The sequence below is a fragment of the Bombina bombina genome, chromosome 6, assembly GCF_027579735.1.
Source record: "Bombina bombina isolate aBomBom1 chromosome 6, aBomBom1.pri, whole genome shotgun sequence".
NCBI lineage: Eukaryota > Metazoa > Chordata > Amphibia > Anura > Bombinatoridae > Bombina > Bombina bombina.
Window position 1 is genome coordinate 782,929,908 of NC_069504.1, and position 23,581 is coordinate 782,953,488.

General features: G+C 41.1%; 1 protein-coding gene across 1 annotated transcript in view; it reads right to left on the reverse strand.

Moving 5' to 3' along the window:
* LOC128663661 (bromodomain-containing protein 4B-like) overlaps positions 1 to 23,581 on the reverse strand; it is a 777,540-nt gene that overhangs the window by 468,334 nt on the left and 285,625 nt on the right. Inside the window, 1 exon segment of the mRNA XM_053718097.1 lies at positions 21,517 to 21,597. Coding sequence (XP_053574072.1) covers positions 21,517 to 21,597 — 81 coding nt within the window.

Below are 23,581 nucleotides of genomic sequence, written 5' to 3' on the forward strand. Positions count from 1 at the left end.
AGACAGAATCCTCTGAACCAGAAGAGTCATCAGAATCAGAATGATGATGTTCATTTAAAAATTCATCTGTAGAGAGAGAAGTTTTAAAAGATGTTTTATGTTTACTAGAAGGAGAAATAACAGACATAGCCTTCTTGATGGATTCAGAAACAAAATCTCTTATGTTATCAGGAACATTCTGCACCTTAGATGTTGAGGGAACTGCAACAGGCAATGGTACATTACTAAAGGAAATATTATCTGCTTTAACAAGTTTGTCATGACAATTAATACAAACAACAGCCGGAGGAATAGCTACCAAAAGTTAACAGCAGATACACTTAGCTTTGGTAGTTCCAGCACTAGACAGCGATTTTCCTGAAGTATCTTCTGACTCAGATGCAACGTGAGACATCTTGCAATATGTAAGAGAAAAAACAACATATAAAGCAAAATTGATCAAATTCCTTAAATGACAGTTTCAGGAATGGGAAAAAATGCCAATAAACAAGCTTCTAGTAACCAGAAGCAAAGAAAAAATGAGACTGAAATAATGTGGAGACAAAAGCGACGCCAAAAATGACGCCACATCCGGAACGCCAACATTTTTGGCGCAAAAGGACGTCAAAAAAATGACGCAACTTCCGGCGACACGTATGACGCCGGAAACAAAAAAGATTTTTTGCGCCAAAAAAGTCAGCGCCAAGAATGATGCAATAAAATGAAGCATTTTCAGCCCCCGCGAGCCTAACAGCCCACAGGGAAAAAAAGTCAAATTTTGAAGGTAAGAAAAAATGATTGATTCAAATGCATTATCCCAAATATGAAACTGACTGTCTGAAAATAAGGAATGTTGAACATTCTGAGTCAAGGCAAAAAAATGTTTGAATACATATATTTAGAACTTTATAAATAAAGTGCCCAACCATAGCTTAGAGTGTCACAGAAAATAAGATTTACTTACCCCAGGACACTCATCTACATGTTTGTAGAAAGCCAAACCAGTACTGAAACGAAAATCAGCAGAGGTAATGGTATATATAAGAGTATATCGTCGATCTGAAAAGGGAGGTAAGAGATGAATCTCTACGACCGATAACAGAGAACCTATGAAATAGACCCCGTAGAAGGAGATCACTGCATTCAAATAGGCAATACTCTCCTCACATCCCTCTGACATTCACTGCACGCTGAGAGGAAAACCGGGCTCCAACTTGCTGCGGAGCGCATATCAACGTAGAATCTAGCACAAACTTACTTCACCACCTCCATAGGAGGCAAAGTTTGTAAAACTGAATTGTGGGTGTGGTGAGGGGTGTATTTATAGGCATTTTGAGGTTTGGGAAACTTTGCCCCTCCTGGTAGGAATGTATATCCCATACGTCACTAGCTCATGGAGTCTTGCTAATTACATGAAAGAAATAAGAGGTTGCTCAACGATCCAGTGACGTATATGAGACTCCATGATAACCCAAGAGAAAGATTCCAAAAGGAATTGAAGGAGCTACTTGGGAATGCGAAGACTTTAGGAATCTTGAACGATAAAGGAGTTCAGATACTTAGATGTCAAGCACCCCATCACACAAATGTACCACCTACCTAAGATCCACAAGTCACTCAAAGATCCGCCAGGTAGGCCTATCATCTCTGGGATAGGTTCACTCACAAGCAACCTCTCAGAGTACATTGACAACCAATTGCAGAAATATGTTAGACGACTCCCTTCCTTCCTCAAGGATTCAACACAAGTTCTAAACATCTTAAATTCGACACCTTGGGAAGAGGGCTATATACTAGTTATATGTGACGTAACAGCACTCTATACGAGTATTCCACACGAAGAAGGGTGTGAAGCTGTCAGCTTTTTTCTGGATAATGACCCAGAGATGCCTAGGGAACAAGCAAAATTTATTGTGGACAGTATTCGACACATCTTAACTCACAATTACTTCTATAACGATGGTAAATATTACCAACAGACATGTGGGACAGCGATGGGGACCAGGTTCGCGCCTAGCTACGCAAACCTTTTTATGGGCAGATGGGAGAAGATTTTTTGGGAGTCATGCCCAGCTGGCGCGGACCTGGTCCTGTACCACAGATATATAGATGACATTCTGCTTATCTTGAAAGGTACCTTTGAAGATCTTGAATTTACTATGGAAGTAATGAACAACAATATTTTGAATTTGAAATTCACCTATTGTATGGAGTATGAAAGAGGTTGTGTTTTTAGATTTGCAAACAGAAGTGAGAAATGGTGAGTGGAGACATCAACTCACTTCAAAGAAGTCGACCGCAACAACTATGTCCATAACCTTAGCTGCCACCACGAGAAGTGGAAAAAGAACATCCCCAAGGGACAACTCCTTAGAATCCGGAAAAATTGCTCAAATGATGAGACATGGGAGGAACAAGCACGAATGCTTAAGAACAAGTTCATTTAGAGGGGCTACCAGGAAGATCAACTTGACCACGAGATAGAAAAAATCAGAGGGATTGAGAGACAAAAGCTGTTGACATACAAAGACCTTAACCAGAAGACATTAGGTAAGGATGACGTGATCAACATCCCCATGATCACTGAATATAGCAACAATAAGCACATAATCGAAAGAATTTTCAAAAAGCACTGGGCCTTACTAAAGGAGGATGACCTGATGAGGAATAACCTTCCCTCGAATCGAAAGTTTGTCTATAGGAAAACAAACAACCTAAAGAATCGACTAGCCTCAAGTCTACAAAAGGCAAAAAGGGCTGAGACAAATAATGTGTATGGAAAAATAGAGGATTCTTCCCATGCCCAAAATGTAAGGCTTGCAAATACGGAAATAAGAGGAGTATGTTCCAATCATATCAGACCAAGGAGCATTACCAAATTCGGGATTTGATAAGATGTCAGGATAAGGGTACCATATACCTGATTGAATGTACATGTGGTTTGCAGTATATTGGCCAGACGACGAGACCCTTAAAAGATAGAATAAGGGAACATATACTGCTGATAGAGAAACCAAACACAGATACCATCCTGTACAAGCATTTCTCAACGGTACATAAAGGAAACATCAAAGACTTGAAATACACAGGGATTCAAAAGGTCAACAAAAACTGGAGAGGTGGTAATCATGAAAAAACTCCTCACCACAGAATCCAAGTGGATATTTCTGTTAGATTGTCTACACCCGAAGGGACTTAAGGAAGACCTTACCCATTTATTTTAAGACCAATACCTTTTGACAGTAAGGTTGTTGAATATAACCTACTCTACCAGAAAGTTTGAAAAATATAGCTGTATCACAAACTTCGAGTTTCGTTACATGTAAAGGTTTCACCCTCTCGACAAGATTACACTACCTCCCATACATCCTATACCTCTCACTCTATTTTTGATCACCATCAACTATTTTTACATATGGAATGTGTTTTATCCCCAAAAAATTTTATTCAAAAATTTTTATACAAAGTTTTTTTATTCAAAGTTTTTATCCATGGAACATTAGACTTTTAACTTTAACTTTGAAATATTAATATCTAATACATATTTCTTATCCTTGAAAGCCTTTTTTATTCATGAATTATCTAAAACTACCCTAGAGATTCTGGTTTTCGGATTTTCATCATTATCCATGAACTTTTAAAGTCTGTTATGTTTGCTAGTTTGAATAGGGAAAGCCGACATCAGAAATGTACATGTTCTTATTGTTTTTTTAATTATATCCTTCGACTAGGAGTTAACTCAAGGTAACGTGTTAAGGAGTGACTATAAGTTAACTAATTTCCCCCATTTTTTTGTTTCATGACTATACCTCTGTTAAAGATATGGGAATAGCTCTTTTGCTATTACTATCCCTCCTTGATGGTTGACATATACCACGGTTGTGACATTGTCAGTCTGAAAACAAATGAACGACTCTCTCTTTAGAAGAGGCCATGACTGAAGAGCTCTGAAAATTGCACGGAGTTCCAAAATGTTGACGTCTCTTGTCTGTCAGAGACAGAGTCATGGACACTGAATCTATCTGGAAACCTAAAAAGGTTACCCTTGTCTGAGGAATCAATGAACTTTTTGGTAAATTGATCCTCCAACCATGTTCTCGAAGAAACAATACAAGTCGATTCGTATGAGATTCTGCTAAATGTGAAGACTGAGCAAGTACCAAGATATCATCCAAATAAGGAAATACCACAATACCCTGTTCTCTGATTACAGAGAGAAGAGCACCGAGAACCTCTGTAAAAATCCTTGGAGCTGTTGCTAGGCCAAACGGCAGAGCCACAAACTGGTAATGCTTGTCTAGGAAAGAGAATCTCAGAAACTGATAGTGATCTGGATGAATCGGAATATGCAGATATGCATTCTGTAAATCTATTGTGGACATATAATGCCCTTGCTGAACAAAAGGCAGAATAGTCCTTATAGTTACCATTTTGAATGTTGGTATCCTTACATAATGATTCAATATTTTTAAATCCAGAACTGGTCTGAAGGAATTCTCCTTCTTTGGTACAATGAAAAGATTTGAGTAAAACCCCAGCCCCTGTTCCAGAACTGGAACTGGCATGATTACTCCAGCCAACTCTAGATCTGAAACACATTTCAGAAATGCTTGAGCCTTCACTGGATTTACTGGGACACGGGAAAGAAAAAATCTTCTTGCAGGAGGCCTTATCTTGAAGCCTATTCTGTACCCTTGTGAAACAATGTTCTGAATCCAAAGATTGTGAATCGAATTGATCCAAATTTCTTTAAAAAAAATCGTAAACTGCCCCCTACCAGCTGAGCTGGAATGAGGGCCGCACCTTCATGTTGACTTGGGAGCTGGCTTTGGCTTTCTAAAAGGCTTGGATTTATTCCAGACTGGAGATGGTTTCCAAACTGATACTGCTCCTGTAGGGGGAAGGATCAGGCTTTTGTTCCTTATTGTGACGAAAGGAACAAAAACGATTAGTAGACCTAAATTTACCTTTAGATTTTTTATCCTGTGGTAAAAAAGTTCCTTTCCCCCCAGTAACAGTTGAAATAATAGAATCCAACTGTGAACCAAATAATTTATTACCCTGGAAAGAAAGGGAAAGCAAAGTTGACTTAGAAGACATATCAGCATTCCAAGTTTTAAGCCATAAAGCTCTTCTAGGTAAAATAGCTAGAGACATATACCTGACATCAACCCTAATGATATCAAAGATGGCATCACAAATAAAATTATTAGCATGTTGAAGAAGATTAACAATGCTATGAGAATTATGATCTGTTACTTGTTGCGCTAAAGCTTCCAACCAAAAAATTGAAGCTGCAGCAACATCCGCTAAAGATATAGCAGGTCTAAGAAGATTACCTGAACATAAGTAAGCTTTTCTTAGGAAGGATTCAATTTTCCTATCTAAAGGATCCTTAAAGGAAGTACTATCTGCCGTAGGAATAGTAGTACGTTTAGCAAGAGTCGAGATAGCCCCATCAACCTTAGGGATTTTGTCCCAAAACTAATCTGTCAGATGGCACAGGATATAATTGCTTAAAACGTTTAGAAGGAGTGAAAGAATTACCCAAACTATTCCATTCCCTGGAAATTACTTCAGAAATAGCATCAAGGACAGGAAAAACTTCTGGAATAACTACAGGAGATTTAAAAACCTTGTTTAAACGTTTAGATTTAGTATCAAGAGGACCAGAGTCCTCTATCTCTAATGCAATTAAGACTTCTTTAAGTAAAGAACGAATAAATTCCATTTTGAATAAATATGAAGATTTCTCAGCATCAATCTCTGAAACTGAATCCTCTGAACCAGAGGAATCATTATCAGAATGATGATGTTCATTTAAAAATTCATCTGAAAAATGAGAAGTTTTAAAAGACCTTTTTTACGCTTACTAGAAGGAGGAATAACAGACATAGCCTTCTTAATGGATTTAGAAACAAAATCTCTTATGTTAACAGGAACACTCTGAGCATTAGATGTTGATGGAACAACAACAGGTAATGTAACATTACTAAAGGAAATATTATCTGCATTAACAAGTTTGTCATGACATTCATTACAAACAGCTGGAGGAACAGATACCACAAGTTTACAGCAAATACTTGCAACTTTGGTAGATCCAACATCAGTCAGCGATTTTCCAGAAGTATCTTCTGATTCAGGGTCAATCTGAGACATCTTGCAATATGTAAATAGAAAAAACAACATATAAAGCAAAATTGATCAAATTCCTTAAATGACAGTTTCAGGAATGGGAAAAAATGCCAGTGAACAAGCTTCTAGCAACCAGAAGCAAATAAACAATGAGACTTAAATAATGTGGAGACAATAATGACGCCCATATTTTTTAGCGCCAAAAAAGACGCCCACATTATTTGGGGCCTAAATGCTTTTAGCGCCAAAAATGACGCCACATCCGGTAACGCCGACACTTTTGGCGCAAAAAACGTCAAAAGATGACGCAAATTTTAAGGTAAGAAAAAAATTGATTATTCAAATGCATTATCCCAAATAATGAAACTGACTGTCTGAAATAAGGAATATTGAACATCCTGAATCAAGGCAAATAAATGTTTAAACACAAATATTTAGAACTTTATATAAAAAGTGCCCAACCATAGCTTAGAGTATCACAAAAAACATAATTTATGCTTACCTGATAAATTCCTTTCTTCTGTTGTGTGATCAGTCCACGGGTCATCATTACTTCTGGGATATAACTCCTCCCCAACAGGAAATGCAAGAGGATTCACCCAGCAGAGCTGCATATAGCTCCTCCCCTCTACGTCAGTCCCAGTCATTCGACCAAGAATCAACGAGAAAGGAGTAACCAAGGGTGAAGTGGTGACTGGAGTATAATTTAAAAGATATTTACCTGCCTTAAAACAGGGCGGGCCGTGGACTGATCACACAACAGAAGAAAGGAATTTATCAGGTAAGCATAAATTATGTTTTCTTCTGTTATGTGTGATCAGTCCACGGGTCATCATTACTTCTGGGATACCAATACCAAAGCAAAAGTACACGGATGACGGGAGGGAAAGGCAGGCTCATTATACAGAAGGAACCACTGCCTGAAGAACCTTTCTCCCAAAAATAGCCTCCGAAGAAGCAAAAGTGTCAAATTTGTAAAATTTGGAAAAAGTATGAAGTGAAGACCAAGTTGCAGCCTTGCAAATCTGTTCAACAGAGGCCTCATTCTTAAAGGCCCAAGTGGAAGCCACAGCTCTAGTGGAGTGAGCTGTAATTCTTTCAGGAGGCTGCTGTCCAGCAGTCTCATAGGCTAAACGTATTATGCTACGAAGCCAAAAAGAGAGAGAGGTAGCAGAAGCTTTTTTGACCTCTCCTCTGTCCAGAGTAAACGACAAACAAGGAAGAAGTTTGGCGAAAATCTTTAGTTGCCTGCAAGTAGAACTTGAGGGCACGAACTACATCCAGATTGTGTAAAAGACGTTCCTTCTTTGAAGAAGGATTTGGACACAAGGATGGGACAACAATCTCTTGATTGATGTTCCTGTTAGTAACTACCTTAGGTAAGAACCCAGGTTTAGTACGCAGAACTACCTTGTCTGAGTGAAAAATCAGATAAGGGGAATCACAATGTAAGGCTGATAACTCAGAGACTCTTCGAGCCGAGGAAATAGCCATTAAAAACAGAACTTTCCAAGATAACATTTTTATATCAATGGAATGAAGGGGTTCAAACGGAACACCCTGTAAAACGTTAAGAACTAAGTTTAAACTCCATGGTGGAGCAACAGCTTTAAACACAGGCTTGATCCTAGCTAAAGCCTGACAAAAGGACTGGACGTCTGGATTTTCTGACAGACGTCTGTGTAACAAGATGGACAGAGCTGAAATCTGTCCCTTTAATGAACTAGCTGATAAACCCTTTTCTAAACCTTCTTGTAGAAAAGACAGTATCCTAGCGATCCTAACCTTACTCCAGGAGTAACCTTTGGATTCGCACCAGTATAGGTATTTCCGCCATATTTTATGGTAAATCCTTCTGGTAACAGGCTTCCTAGCCTGAATTAGGGTATCAATAACCGACTCAGAAAAACCACGTTTTGATAAAATCAAGCGTTCAATTTCCAAGCAGTCAGCTTCAGAGAAGTTAGATTTTGATGTTTGAATGGACCCTGTATCAGAAGGTCCTGTCTTAGAGGTAGAGACCAAGGCGGACAGGATGACATGTCCACTAGATCTGCATACCAAGTCCTGCGTGGCCATGCAGGTGCTATTAGAATTACTGATGCTCTCTCCTGTTTGATTTTGGCAATCAATCGAGGAAGCAGCGGGAAGGGTGGAAACACATAAGCCATCCTGAAGTTCCAAGGTGCTGTCAAAGCATCTATCAGAACTGCTCCCGGATCCCTGGATCTGGACCCGTAGCGAGGAAGTTTGGCGTTCTGGCGAGACGCCATGAGATCTATCTCTGGTTTGCCCCAACGTCGAAGTATTTGGGCAAAGACCTCCGGATGAAGTTCCCACTCCCCCGGATGAAAAGTCTGGCGGCTCAAGAAATCCGCCTCCCAGTTCTCCACTCCCGGGATGTGGATTGCTGACAGGTGGCAAGAGTGAGACTCTGCCCAGCGAATTATCTTTGATACTTCCATCATTGCTAGGGAGCTTCTTGTCCCTCCCTGATGGTTGATGTAAGCTACAGTCGTGATGTTGTCCGACTGAAACCTGATGAACCCCCGAGTTGTTAACTGGGGCCAAGCCAGAAGGGCATTGAGAACTGCTCTCAATTCCAGAATGTTTATTGGAAGGAGACTCTCCTCCTGATTCCATAGTCCCTGAGCCTTCAGAGAATTCCAGACAGCGCCCCAACCTAGTAGGCTGGCGTCTGTTGTTACAATTGTCCAGTCTGGCCTGCTGAATGGCATCCCCCTGGACAGGTGTGGCCGATAAAGCCACCATAGAAGAGAATTTCTGGTCTCTTGATTCAGATTCAGAGTAGGGGACAAATCTGAGTAATCCCCATTCCACTGACTTAGCATGCATAATTGCAGCGGTCTGAGGTGTAGGCGTGCAAAAGGTACTATGTCCATTGCCGCTACCATTAAGCCGATCACCTCCATGCATTGAGCTACTGACGGGTGTTGAATGGAATGAAGGACGCGGCATGCATTTTGAAGCTTTGTTAACCTGTCTTCTGTCAGGTAAATCTTCATTTCTACAGAATCTATAAGAGTCCCCAAGAATGGAACTCTTGTGAGAGGAAAGAGAGAACTCTTTTTTTCGTTCACTTTCCATCCATGCGACCTTAGAAATGCCAGAACTAACTCTGTATGAGACTTGGCAGTTTGAAAGCTTGAAGCTTGAATTAGAATGTCGTCTAGGTACGGAGCTACCGAAATCCCTCGCGGTCTTAGTACCGCTAGAAGGGCACCCAGAACCTTTGTGAAGATTCTTGGAGCCGTAGCCAATCCGAATGGAAGAGCTACAAACTGGTAGTGCCTGTCTAAGAAGGCAAACCTTAGATACCGGTGATGATCTTTGTGGATCGGTATGTGAAGGTAAGCATCCTTTAAATCCACTGTGGTCATGTACTGACCCTCTTGGATCATGGGTAAGATTGTCCGAATAGTTTCCATTTTGAACGATGGAACTCTTAGGAATTTGTTTAGAGTCTTTAAATCTAAGATTGGCCTGAAAGTTCCCTCTTTTTTGGGAACCACAAACAGGTTTGAGTAGAACCCTTGTCCTTGTTCCGACCGCGGAACCGGATGGATCACTCCCATTAATAACAGATCTTGTACGCAGCGTAGAAACGCTTCTTTCTTTATCTGGTTTGTTGACAACCTTGACAGATGAAATCTCCCTCTTGGGGGAGATAATTTGAAGTCTAGAAGGTATCCCTGCGATATGATCTCTAGAGCCCAGGGATCCTGAACATCTCTTGCCCAGGCCTGGGCGAAGAGAGAGAGTCTGCCCCCCACTAGATCCGGTCCCGGATCGGGGGCTCTCGGTTCATGCTGTCTTTGGGGCAGCAGCAGGTTTCCTGGCCTGCTTGCTCTTGTTCCAGGACTGGTTAGGCTTCCAGCCTTGCCTGTAACGAGCAACAGCTCCTTCCTGTTTTGGTGCAGTGGAGGTTGATGCTGCTCCTGTTTTAAAGTTCCGAAAGGGACGAAAATTAGACTGTCTAGCCTTAGCTTTGGCTTTGTCTTGAGGTAGGGCGTGGCCCTTACCTCCTGTAATGTCAGCGATAATCTCTTTCAAACCGGGCCCAAATAAAGACTGCCCCTTGAAAGGTATATTAAGTAATTTGGACTTAGAAGTAACATCAGCTGACCAGGATTTTAGCCACAGCGCCCTACGTGCCTGTATGGCGAATCCTGAGTTCTTAGCCGTAAGTTTGGTTAAATGTACTACGGCCTCCGAAATGAAGGAATTAGCTAGTTTAAGGACTCTAAGCCTGTCCGTAATGTCGTCTAGCGTAGATGAACTAAGGTTCTCTTCAAGCGACTCAATCCAAAATGCTGCCGCAGCCGTAATCGGCGCGATACATGCAAGGGGTTGTAATATAAAACCTTGTTGAACAAACATTTTCTTAAGGTAACCCTCTAATTTTTTATCCATTGGATCTGAGAAAGCACAGCTATCCTCCACCGGGATAGTGGTACGCTTAGCTAAAGTAGAAACTGCTCCCTCCACCTTGGGGACCGTTTGCCATAAGTCCCGAGTGGTGGCGTCTATTGGAAACATCTTTCTAAATATTGGAGGGGGTGAGAACGGCACACCGGGTCTATCCCACTCCTTAGTAACAATTTCAGTTAGTCTCTTAGGTATAGGAAAAACGTCAGTACTCGCCGGTACCGCAAAGTATTTATCCAACCTACACAGTTTCTCTGGTATTGCAACGGTGTTACAATCGTTGAGAGCTGCTAAGACCTCCCCTAGTAATACACGGAGGTTCTCCAATTTAAATTTAAAATTTGAAATATCTGAGTCCAATCTGTTTGGATCAGAACCGTCACCCACAGAATGAAGCTCTCCGTCCTCATGCTCTGCGAGCTGTGACGCAGTATCAGACATGGCCCTAGCATTGTCAGCGCACTCTGTTCTCACCCCAGAGTGATCACGCTTGCCTCTTAGTTCTGGTAATTTAGACAAAACTTCAGTCATAACAGTAGCCATATCTTGTAATGTTATCTGTAATGGCCGCCCAGATGTACTAGGCGCCAAAATATCACGCACCTCCCGGGCGGGAGATGCAGGTACTGCCGCGTGAGGCGAGTTAGTCGGCATAACTCTCCCCTCGCTGTTTGGTGAAATTTGTTCACATTGTACAGATTGACTTTTATTTAAAGTAGCATCAATACAGTTAGTACATAAATTTCTATTGGGCTCCACCTTGGCATTGGAACAAATGACACAGATATCTTCCTCTGAGTCAGACATGTTTAACACACTAGCAAAAAACTTACAACTTGGTTATAATCTTTTTTAGCAAAAAAACGTACTGTGCCTCAAAGAGGTACTAACGATTAAATGACAGTTGAAATAGTGAACTGAAAAACAGTTATAGCATCAAACTTTAAAACAACAAAACTTTTAGCAAAGGTTTGTTCCCATTAGTAAAATAACAATAATTAAATTTGACATAAAAAATACAAAGCAACGTTTTTATTCACAGTCACTATAAGAATTCTCACAGCTCTGCTGAGAGAATTTACCTCCCTTCAAAGAAGTTTGAAGACCCCTGAGATCTATCAGAGATGAACCGGATCATGCAGGAAAAATAAAGTAACTGACTGGTATTTTTTGATGCGTAGCAAAGAGCGCCAAAACGGCCCCTCCCTCTCCCACACAGCAGTGAAGAGAAACGAAACTGTCACAAATAAAGCAAAAAAACTGCCAAGTGGAAAATAATGCCCAAATATTTATTCACACAGTACCTCAGCAATGTAAACGATTCTACATTCCAGCAAAAACGTTTAACATGATAAATAGTTATTAAAAAGGATTAGTGACCTTTAACAGAGTAGTTCCGGTGAAATACCATCCCCAGAATACTGAAGTGTATACATACATGTCATTTTAACGGTATGGCAGGATTTTCTCATCAATTCCATTCAGAAAATAAAAACTGCTACATACCTCAATGCAGATTCCTCTGCCCGCTGTCCCCTGATCTGAAGCCTTTACCTCCCTCAGATGGCCGAGAACAGCAATATGATCTTAACTACTCCGGTTAAAATCATAGTAAAAAACTCTGACAGATTCTTCCTCAAACTCTGCCAGAGAAGTAATAACACGCTCCGGTGCTATTTTAAAATAACAAACTTTTGATTGAAGTCATAAAAACTAAGTATAATCACCATAGTCCTCTCACACATCCTATCTAGTCGTTGGGTGCAAGAGAATGACTGGGACTGACGTAGAGGGGAGGAGCTATATGCAGCTCTGCTGGGTGAATCCTCTTGCATTTCCTGTTGGGGAGGAGTTATATCCCAGAAGTAATGATGACCCGTGGACTGATCACACAACAGAAAAAACATAATTTATGCTTACCTGATAAATTCCTTTCTTCTGTTGTGTGATCAGTCCACGGGTCATCATTACTTCTGGGATATAACTCCTCCCCAACAGGAAATGCAAGAGGATTCACCCAGCAGAGCTGCATATAGCTCCTCCCCTCTACGTCAGTCCCAGTCATTCGACCAAGAATCAACGAGAAAGGAGTAACCAAGGGTGAAGTGGTGACTGGAGTATAATTTAAAAGATATTTACCTGCCTTAAAAACAGGGCGGGCCGTGGACTGATCACACAACAGAAGAAAGGAATTTATCAGGTAAGCATAAATTATGTTTTCTTCTGTTATGTGTGATCAGTCCACGGGTCATCATTACTTCTGGGATACCAATACCAAAGCAAAAGTACACGGATGACGGGAGGGAAAGGCAGGCTCATTATACAGAAGGAACCACTGCCTGAAGAACCTTTCTCCCAAAAATAGCCTCCGAAGAAGCAAAAGTGTCAAATTTGTAAAATTTGGAAAAAGTATGAAGTGAAGACCAAGTTGCAGCCTTGCAAATCTGTTCAACAGAGGCCTCATTCTTAAAGGCCCAAGTGGAAGCCACAGCTCTAGTGGAGTGAGCTGTAATTCTTTCAGGAGGCTGCTGTCCAGCAGTCTCATAGGCTAAACGTATTATGCTACGAAGCCAAAAAGAGAGAGAGGTAGCAGAAGCTTTTTTGACCTCTCCTCTGTCCAGAGTAAACGACAAACAAGGAAGAAGTTTGGCGAAAATCTTTAGTTGCCTGCAAGTAGAACTTGAGGGCACGAACTACATCCAGATTGTGTAAAAGACGTTCCTTCTTTGAAGAAGGATTTGGACACAAGGATGGGACAACAATCTCTTGATTGATGTTCCTGTTAGTAACTACCTTAGGTAAGAACCCAGGTTTAGTACGCAGAACTACCTTGTCTGAGTGAAAAATCAGATAAGGGGAATCACAATGTAAGGCTGATAACTCAGAGACTCTTCGAGCCGAGGAAATAGCCATTAAAAACAGAACTTTCCAAGATAACATTTTTATATCAATGGAATGAAGGGGTTCAAACGGAACACCCTGTAAAACGTTAAGAACTAAGTTTAAACTCCATGGTGGAGCAACAGCTTTAAACACAGGCTTGATCCTAGCTAAAGCCTGACAAAAGGACTGGACGTCTGGATTTTCTGACAGACGTCTGTGTAACAAGATGGACAGAGCTGAAATCTGTCCCTTTAATGAACTAGCTGATAAACCCTTTTCTAAACCTTCTTGTAGAAAAGACAGTATCCTAGCGATCCTAACCTTACTCCAGGAGTAACCTTTGGATTCGCACCAGTATAGGTATTTCCGCCATATTTTATGGTAAATCCTTCTGGTAACAGGCTTCCTAGCCTGAATTAGGGTATCAATAACCGACTCAGAAAAACCACGTTTTGATAAAATCAAGCGTTCAATTTCCAAGCAGTCAGCTTCAGAGAAGTTAGATTTTGATGTTTGAATGGACCCTGTATCAGAAGGTCCTGTCTTAGAGGTAGAGACCAAGGCGGACAGGATGACATGTCCACTAGATCTGCATACCAAGTCCTGCGTGGCCATGCAGGTGCTATTAGAATTACTGATGCTCTCTCCTGTTTGATTTTGGCAATCAATCGAGGAAGCAGCGGGAAGGGTGGAAACACATAAGCCATCCTGAAGTTCCAAGGTGCTGTCAAAGCATCTATCAGAACTGCTCCCGGATCCCTGGATCTGGACCCGTAGCGAGGAAGTTTGGCGTTCTGGCGAGACGCCATGAGATCTATCTCTGGTTTGCCCCAACGTCGAAGTATTTGGGCAAAGACCTCCGGATGAAGTTCCCACTCCCCCGGATGAAAAGTCTGGCGGCTCAAGAAATCCGCCTCCCAGTTCTCCACTCCCGGGATGTGGATTGCTGACAGGTGGCAAGAGTGAGACTCTGCCCAGCGAATTATCTTTGATACTTCCATCATTGCTAGGGAGCTTCTTGTCCCTCCCTGATGGTTGATGTAAGCTACAGTCGTGATGTTGTCCGACTGAAACCTGATGAACCCCCGAGTTGTTAACTGGGGCCAAGCCAGAAGGGCATTGAGAACTGCTCTCAATTCCAGAATGTTTATTGGAAGGAGACTCTCCTCCTGATTCCATAGTCCCTGAGCCTTCAGAGAATTCCAGACAGCGCCCCAACCTAGTAGGCTGGCGTCTGTTGTTACAATTGTCCAGTCTGGCCTGCTGAATGGCATCCCCCTGGACAGGTGTGGCCGATAAAGCCACCATAGAAGAGAATTTCTGGTCTCTTGATTCAGATTCAGAGTAGGGGACAAATCTGAGTAATCCCCATTCCACTGACTTAGCATGCATAATTGCAGCGGTCTGAGGTGTAGGCGTGCAAAAGGTACTATGTCCATTGCCGCTACCATTAAGCCGATCACCTCCATGCATTGAGCTACTGACGGGTGTTGAATGGAATGAAGGACGCGGCATGCATTTTGAAGCTTTGTTAACCTGTCTTCTGTCAGGTAAATCTTCATTTCTACAGAATCTATAAGAGTCCCCAAGAATGGAACTCTTGTGAGAGGAAAGAGAGAACTCTTTTTTTCGTTCACTTTCCATCCATGCGACCTTAGAAATGCCAGAACTAACTCTGTATGAGACTTGGCAGTTTGAAAGCTTGAAGCTTGAATTAGAATGTCGTCTAGGTACGGAGCTACCGAAATCCCTCGCGGTCTTAGTACCGCTAGAAGGGCACCCAGAACCTTTGTGAAGATTCTTGGAGCCGTAGCCAATCCGAATGGAAGAGCTACAAACTGGTAGTGCCTGTCTAAGAAGGCAAACCTTAGATACCGGTGATGATCTTTGTGGATCGGTATGTGAAGGTAAGCATCCTTTAAATCCACTGTGGTCATGTACTGACCCTCTTGGATCATGGGTAAGATTGTCCGAATAGTTTCCATTTTGAACGATGGAACTCTTAGGAATTTGTTTAGAGTCTTTAAATCTAAGATTGGCCTGAAAGTTCCCTCTTTTTTGGGAACCACAAACAGGTTTGAGTAGAACCCTTGTCCTTGTTCCGACCGCGGAACCGGATGGATCACTCCCATTAATAACAGATCTTGTACGCAGCGTAGAAACGCTTCTTTCTTTATCTGGTTTGTTGACAACCTTGACAGATGAAATCTCCCTCTTGGGGGAGATAATTTGAAGTCTAGAAGGTATCCCTGCGATATGATCTCTAGAGCCCAGGGATCCTGAACATCTCTTGCCCAGGCCTGGGCGAAGAGAGAGAGTCTGCCCCCCACTAGATCCGGTCCCGGATCGGGGGCTCTCGGTTCATGCTGTCTTTGGGGCAGCAGCAGGTTTCCTGGCCTGCTTGCTCTTGTTCCAGGACTGGTTAGGCTTCCAGCCTTGCCTGTAACGAGCAACAGCTCCTTCCTGTTTTGGTGCAGTGGAGGTTGATGCTGCTCCTGTTTTAAAGTTCCGAAAGGGACGAAAATTAGACTGTCTAGCCTTAGCTTTGGCTTTGTCTTGAGGTAGGGCGTGGCCCTTACCTCCTGTAATGTCAGCGATAATCTCTTTCAAACCGGGCCCAAATAAAGACTGCCCCTTGAAAGGTATATTAAGTAATTTGGACTTAGAAGTAACATCAGCTGACCAGGATTTTAGCCACAGCGCCCTACGTGCCTGTATGGCGAATCCTGAGTTCTTAGCCGTAAGTTTGGTTAAATGTACTACGGCCTCCGAAATGAAGGAATTAGCTAGTTTAAGGACTCTAAGCCTGTCCGTAATGTCGTCTAGCGTAGATGAACTAAGGTTCTCTTCAAGCGACTCAATCCAAAATGCTGCCGCAGCCGTAATCGGCGCGATACATGCAAGGGGTTGTAATATAAAACCTTGTTGAACAAACATTTTCTTAAGGTAACCCTCTAATTTTTTATCCATTGGATCTGAGAAAGCACAGCTATCCTCCACCGGGATAGTGGTACGCTTAGCTAAAGTAGAAACTGCTCCCTCCACCTTGGGGACCGTTTGCCATAAGTCCCGAGTGGTGGCGTCTATTGGAAACATCTTTCTAAATATTGGAGGGGGTGAGAACGGCACACCGGGTCTATCCCACTCCTTAGTAACAATTTCAGTTAGTCTCTTAGGTATAGGAAAAACGTCAGTACTCGCCGGTACCGCAAAGTATTTATCCAACCTACACAGTTTCTCTGGTATTGCAACGGTGTTACAATCGTTGAGAGCTGCTAAGACCTCCCCTAGTAATACACGGAGGTTCTCCAATTTAAATTTAAAATTTGAAATATCTGAGTCCAATCTGTTTGGATCAGAACCGTCACCCACAGAATGAAGCTCTCCGTCCTCATGCTCTGCGAGCTGTGACGCAGTATCAGACATGGCCCTAGCATTGTCAGCGCACTCTGTTCTCACCCCAGAGTGATCACGCTTGCCTCTTAGTTCTGGTAATTTAGACAAAACTTCAGTCATAACAGTAGCCATATCTTGTAATGTTATCTGTAATGGCCGCCCAGATGTACTAGGCGCCAAAATATCACGCACCTCCCGGGCGGGAGATGCAGGTACTGCCGCGTGAGGCGAGTTAGTCGGCATAACTCTCCCCTCGCTGTTTGGTGAAATTTGTTCACATTGTACAGATTGACTTTTATTTAAAGTAGCATCAATACAGTTAGTACATAAATTTCTATTGGGCTCCACCTTGGCATTGGAACAAATGACACAGATATCTTCCTCTGAGTCAGACATGTTTAACACACTAGCAAAAAACTTACAACTTGGTTATAATCTTTTTTAGCAAAAAACGTACTGTGCCTCAAAGAGGTACTAACGATTAAATGACAGTTGAAATAGTGAACTGAAAAACAGTTATAGCATCAAACTTTAAAACAACAAAACTTTTAGCAAAGGTTTGTTCCCATTAGTAAAATAACAATAATTAAATTTGACATAAAAAATACAAAGCAACGTTTTTATTCACAGTCACTATAAGAATTCTCACAGCTCTGCTGAGAGAATTTACCTCCCTTCAAAGAAGTTTGAAGACCCCTGAGATCTATCAGAGATGAACCGGATCATGCAGGAAAAATAAAGTAACTGACTGGTATTTTTTGATGCGTAGCAAAGAGCGCCAAAACGGCCCCTCCCTCTCCCACACAGCAGTGAAGAGAAACGAAACTGTCACAAATAAAGCAAAAAAACTGCCAAGTGGAAAATAATGCCCAAATATTTATTCACACAGTACCTCAGCAATGTAAACGATTCTACATTCCAGCAAAAACGTTTAACATGATAAATAGTTATTAAAAAGGATTAGTGACCTTTAACAGAGTAGTTCCGGTGAAATACCATCCCCAGAATACTGAAGTGTATACATACATGTCATTTTAACGGTATGGCAGGATTTTCTCATCAATTCCATTCAGAAAATAAAAACTGCTACATACCTCAATGCAGATTCCTCTGCCCGCTGTCCCCTGATCTGAAGCCTTTACCTCCCTCAGATGGCCGAGAACAGCAATATGATCTTAACTACTCCGGTTAAAATCATAGTAAAAAACTCTGACAGATTCTTCCTCAAACTCTGCCAGAGAAGTAATAACACGCTCCGGTGCTATTTTAAAATAACAAACTTTTGATTGAAGTCATAAAAAACTAAGTATAATCACCATAGTCCTCTCACACATCCTATCTAGTCGTTGGGTGCAAGAGAATGACTGGGACTGACGTAGAGGGGAGGAGCTATATGCAGCTCTGCTGGGTGAATCCTCTTGCATTTCCTGTTGGGGAGGAGTTATATCCCAGAAGTAATGATGACCCGTGGACTGATCACACATAACAGAAGAAATAAGACTTACTTACCCCAGGACACTCATCTACATGTAGTAGAAAGCCAAACCAGTACTGAAACGAGAATCAGTAGAGGTAATGGTATATATAAGAGTATATCGTCGATCTGAAAAGGGAGGTAAGAGATGAATCTCTACGACCGATAACAGAGAACCTATGAAATAGACCCCGTAGAAGGAGATCATTGAATTCAAATAGGCAATACTCTCTTCACATCCCTCTGACATTCACTGCACGCTGAGAGGAAAACCGGGCTCCAACCTGCTGCGGAGCGCATATCAACGTAGAATCTAGCACAAACTTACTTCACCACCTCCACAGGAGGCAAAGTTTGTAAAACTGATTTGTGGGTGTGGTGAGGGGTGTATTTATGGGCATTTTGAGGTTTGGGAAACTTTGCCCCTCCTGGTAGGAATGTATATCCCATACGTCACTAGCTCATGGACTCTTGCTAATTACATGAAAGAAATGTCTTTATGTAAAACTGTACCCATGATGCATCAGAAACAGGGAGTGGGTGGCCCAAAGAGCTTTTTTGGCGCCCAAACACATTAGAGCCTACCCTATATAAGGCCACTTGCTGCTACCACCTTTATTGTCTTGAAAAATGCCTTTGTATAGGCCGAAAACGCGTCGACATTGACAAGCATATTTTTAATAGGGATAGACCTTTTCTGTACATCTACACTATGTTTTATTTTTTTCTAGAATTTTTACCAGTTGGATTTTTTAATTTTATTTTGGATAATTTGGACTCTTTCTATTCTACTAAAGAGACGGATCAGCATAGGACCACACTGGAGGACCTTTTTTCACATTTGTTCACCACTTTTTCCCACCATTGTTTCCACCATTTTTTCAGACCAGTTTTAATATTTTTATATATTTTTTACACACTTTTTTCTTATTGTGCACAGCAGGTCAATATACAGATATTGTTTCACTATTTCATCTGGATCATGGTACACCATTTTTTCACGTTGCTTTTCTGACTTTTTGGAATATTATTGTCACTTTATTGACTTTAAGACTTTGACTTTCTTTCACTTAGTTGTATTTCACACACACTTATTTGGATTAACTCCCCAATATGGATCCTAATTGATCCTCTTCTCTCTCTTTGTTTTATCGATGTATTATGTATTATATAATGTATTGTTGATGCTTTTAACCTAGAAATTTTGATTGATCAATCAATTTATAAGTGATACTTTTAACTCAGTTATTTGTTTAGGATATAGGTGTAACACCCGTATTTCATCTACCATAAACTTTTGTAAATAAATTGTTCCATTACATTTATATCTATATTTATATATTTATACTTATACCCGGATCTCCACTGATTTAAAAGCCTCTTGCCTAATCAGGCGTTGTATACAACCCCACCTTTATCTATCTTCTTCCAGCCCAGCTAGGAGGTCTTTTTTTACAAGCTTGAGGTTACACCTTGGAGCTTGACCTATATACATGTTCTTTCCATCTTCTTATCCATGGGCTCTTTAAACGAAAAACTATTCTCAAGCGGTATGGTAGTGTGCTTAGCATGCGTGGAGATAGCGCCATACACCTTTGGAATGGAACCCCACAACTCCAATTGAGAGTACGGAACCATGAATAACTTCTTAAAGGAAGAAGGGGAAAAAGAAGAACCAAGTCTTTCCCATTCATTCTTAATAATGTTCGCCAATCTTTACAGGAACCGGAAAGTCTGTGGTACAACCCTGTCCTCTTAGACCTTATCTAATTTAGAAATTAAAGGTTCCTCAGGCAATTTAGGCTCAGGGACTTCTAAAGTAGCCAAAACTTCCTTTAGCAGAAAGCGTAAATGTTCAATCCTAAATTTAAAATCTGGTTCCTCCGCAGCTGGAGGCAGCAGATTCCGACCCAGAAAGAGCATCCTCTGAAGTATCAGAGGCGTCTTCATCAGCGGATAATCTAGTATCAGATAAATTCAACAAGCTAGGAGATGACCCCTGGGAAGGATAGCAATATTTAACCTTTTTCTTGCGCTTAAGACGAGGGTAAAGCACTAAAGGCGGCAGACACTGCCGTTTGCAACTGCCCTGCAAAATCTGGCGGCAAAAAGGCCCCATTCAGATGGAGGATTAGGAGGGCTACAGGAAGCTGCATGTGCATTGGGAGATGACTGTAGGGTGCGCACCTCACGGGACGGAGACTCCTCAGAGGTAGACGGCTCAGTGGTACTAAACATATTAACCTTTTTTGATATATTTACATTATAAAGGCATGTGGAACATAATTGAGCAGGTGGGTATACCGTGGCTGCATCACAATATAGACCGGTATCAGACTTGGGTAAAGAGGGAGCACCCTCTAACGTGTCAGAATCCTCCATAGCTTATGCTTATAAAGCAGACTATTAATAACATAAAAGCACCTTTTTCATATCCTTTGTTTTGTATTTCTCAAAACTGAATCTGTTCCAGCAGAAACAGCATGCCTTTTCTTCACAGAAAAATTAATGTTATAAAATAAACATATAAAGTTAAGAAAGATTTTAAAAGGGACATAACCCCCAAAATGTGTATATTATTCAGATAGGAGAATATAATTTTAAACAACCTTAATCCCATTGTACACATGCAATTCTACAGACTCAACCTTTTACTAGGTTTCTAGAAGCTCAACAAATAGAAAATTGGAGTAGAATAGATCTGCACAAGGACATACATGTAAGGAGGGAGGGGCAAGCAGTAAAAAAGAAAGCAAAACCTATAATGTTATTTGTTTTATAGTTAAATAAGACTAATTATTAAGATAATGATTTTTCTCCTTCCATTAAAGTACAGTTGAAAAGATGATCAAACATTAATGATCAACCTAAAACTGGAGATAATTATGAAATTGGGAGGTGAACTATATATTTCATTCTAATGGTATATAAGGAAATCAGTAATTTTCTGATACAACTGGACCAACCAAACTGACAAGTTATTTTTCTAAAAAGCTAACCTTTATATAAAGAACCATCATTTAAATAGAGTCAGACTAGTGATATAAAACAATTTGATCTAAATCAAACCACCCTGATAGCAGAAGTGTATTGTGTGTTGCAGTATCAGTGGAAGTAGGGCTTCAGCACCACTACTACTACAGACTCAGACTATTGCAAGTAAATTTTAAAAAACGCAGTTAAAATGTCTGGTTACTTACGTGTAATAGGAGGTTTTGAGATGCTCTTGTCAGCTTGACTTCCTGATAACACCCGAGTTCTCATAGGAGCGATGGAAGTATCTGGTAAGCAGATATCGGAACATGAAGTCAAATCACCATAATATCTTCCTAAGTAACCAGTCACCAGTGTTCTATATTGCTGTCACCCCTATCCATATTAGTCTATACTTAAAAGGGACATTAAACACTTTGAGATGGTAATATAAAACAATCAAAAAATGTTTCTTTAATCCATGCAGTTTACACTCAAAATCTAGGGCTAAAGACTTTCATTGTCATTAAGTCACAATGTTAATGTTTTGCTTTAGTCTCCATCAATAATTTTCAATCACCCACAATGCTATGCTTGGTTATTACCCTAAAGGCTCTCCCACACTGATCAATCTCTAAAAATAATAATTATTCTTACCTGATAATTTAATTTCATTCTTGACAGTGAGATTTTACAAGAAACATTCATAACCTATGGGAATGACCTTTTCTGGCCACCAAGAGGAGGCAGACATACCAACAAAGCTTTAAAATCCCTCCCACGTCCCCTACCTTCTCAGTAGTTCAAGCTGAGGATAAGAAAAAGTGGAGAGATAAAAGGGGTACAGAGGTGCAAATGACTGCAGTCAAATGCCTTGGGGCGGGGTCGTAGATTAATTGCAGAGAAAGAAAGAAAATATCAGTTAAGAATAAAATTTTATTTTCCTTCTAATGGCAGTGATTTCACGAGAAACAGTCATAGCCTATAGAAACCAATACCCTAGCTGAGAAGTACACAAATGTTCGGAAGGGAAGGCAGTCCTAAGCACTAGGCACCACCACTTGGAGAACCCTTTTCCCAACAGAAAACAGAATTTATGTTTACCTGATAAATTACTTTCTCCAACGGTGTGTCCGGTCCACGGCGTCATCCTTACTTGTGGGATATTCTCTTCCCCAACAGGAAATGGCAAAGAGCCCAGCAAAGCTGGTCACATGATCCCTCCTAGGCTCCGCCTACCCCAGTCATTCGACCGACGTTAAGGAGGAATATTTGCATAGGAGAAACCATATGGTACCGTGGTGACTGTAGTTAAAGAAAATAAATTATCAGACCTGATTAAAAAAACCAGGGCGGGGCCGTGGACCGGACACACCGTTGGAGAAAGTAATTTATCAGGTAAACATAAATTCTGTTTTCTCCAACATAGGTGTGTCCAGGCCACGGCGTCATCCTTACTTGTGGGAACCAATACCAAAGCTTTAGGACACGGATGAAGGGAGGGAGCAAATCAGGTCACCTAAATGGAAGGCACCACGGCTTGCAAAACCTTTCTCCCAAAAATAGCCTCAGAAGAAGCAAAAGTATCAAACTTGTAAAATTTGGTAAAAGTGTGCAGTGAAGACCAAGTCGCTGCCCTACATATCTGATCAACAGAAGCCTCGTTCTTGAAGGCCCATGTGGAAGCCACAGCCCTAGTGGAATGAGCTGTGATTCTTTCGGGAGGCTGCCGTCCGGCAGTCTCGTAAGCCAATCTGATGATGCTTTTAATCCAAAAAGAGAGAGAGGTAGAAGTTGCTTTTTGACCTCTCCTTTTACCGGAATAAACAACAAACAAGGAAGATGTTTGTCTAAAATCCTTTGTAGCATCTAAATAGAATTTTAGAGCGCGAACAACATCCAAATTGTGCAACAAACGTTCCTTCTTTGAAACTGGTTTCGGACACAGAGAAGGTACGATAATCTCCTGGTTAATGTTTTTGTTAGAAACAACTTTTGGAAGAAAACCAGGTTTAGTACGTAAAAACCACCTTATCTGCATGGAACACCAGATAAGGAGGAGAACACTGCAGAGCAGATAATTCTGAAACTCTTCTAGCAGAAGAAATTGCAACTAAAAACAAAACTTTCCAAGATAATAACTTAATATCAACGGAATGTAAGGGTTCAAACGGAACCCCCTGAAGAACTGAAAGAACTAAATTGAGACTCCAAGGAGGAGTCAAAGGTTTGTAAACAGGCTTAATTCTAACCAGAGCCTGAACAAAGGCTTGAACATCTGGCACAGCTGCC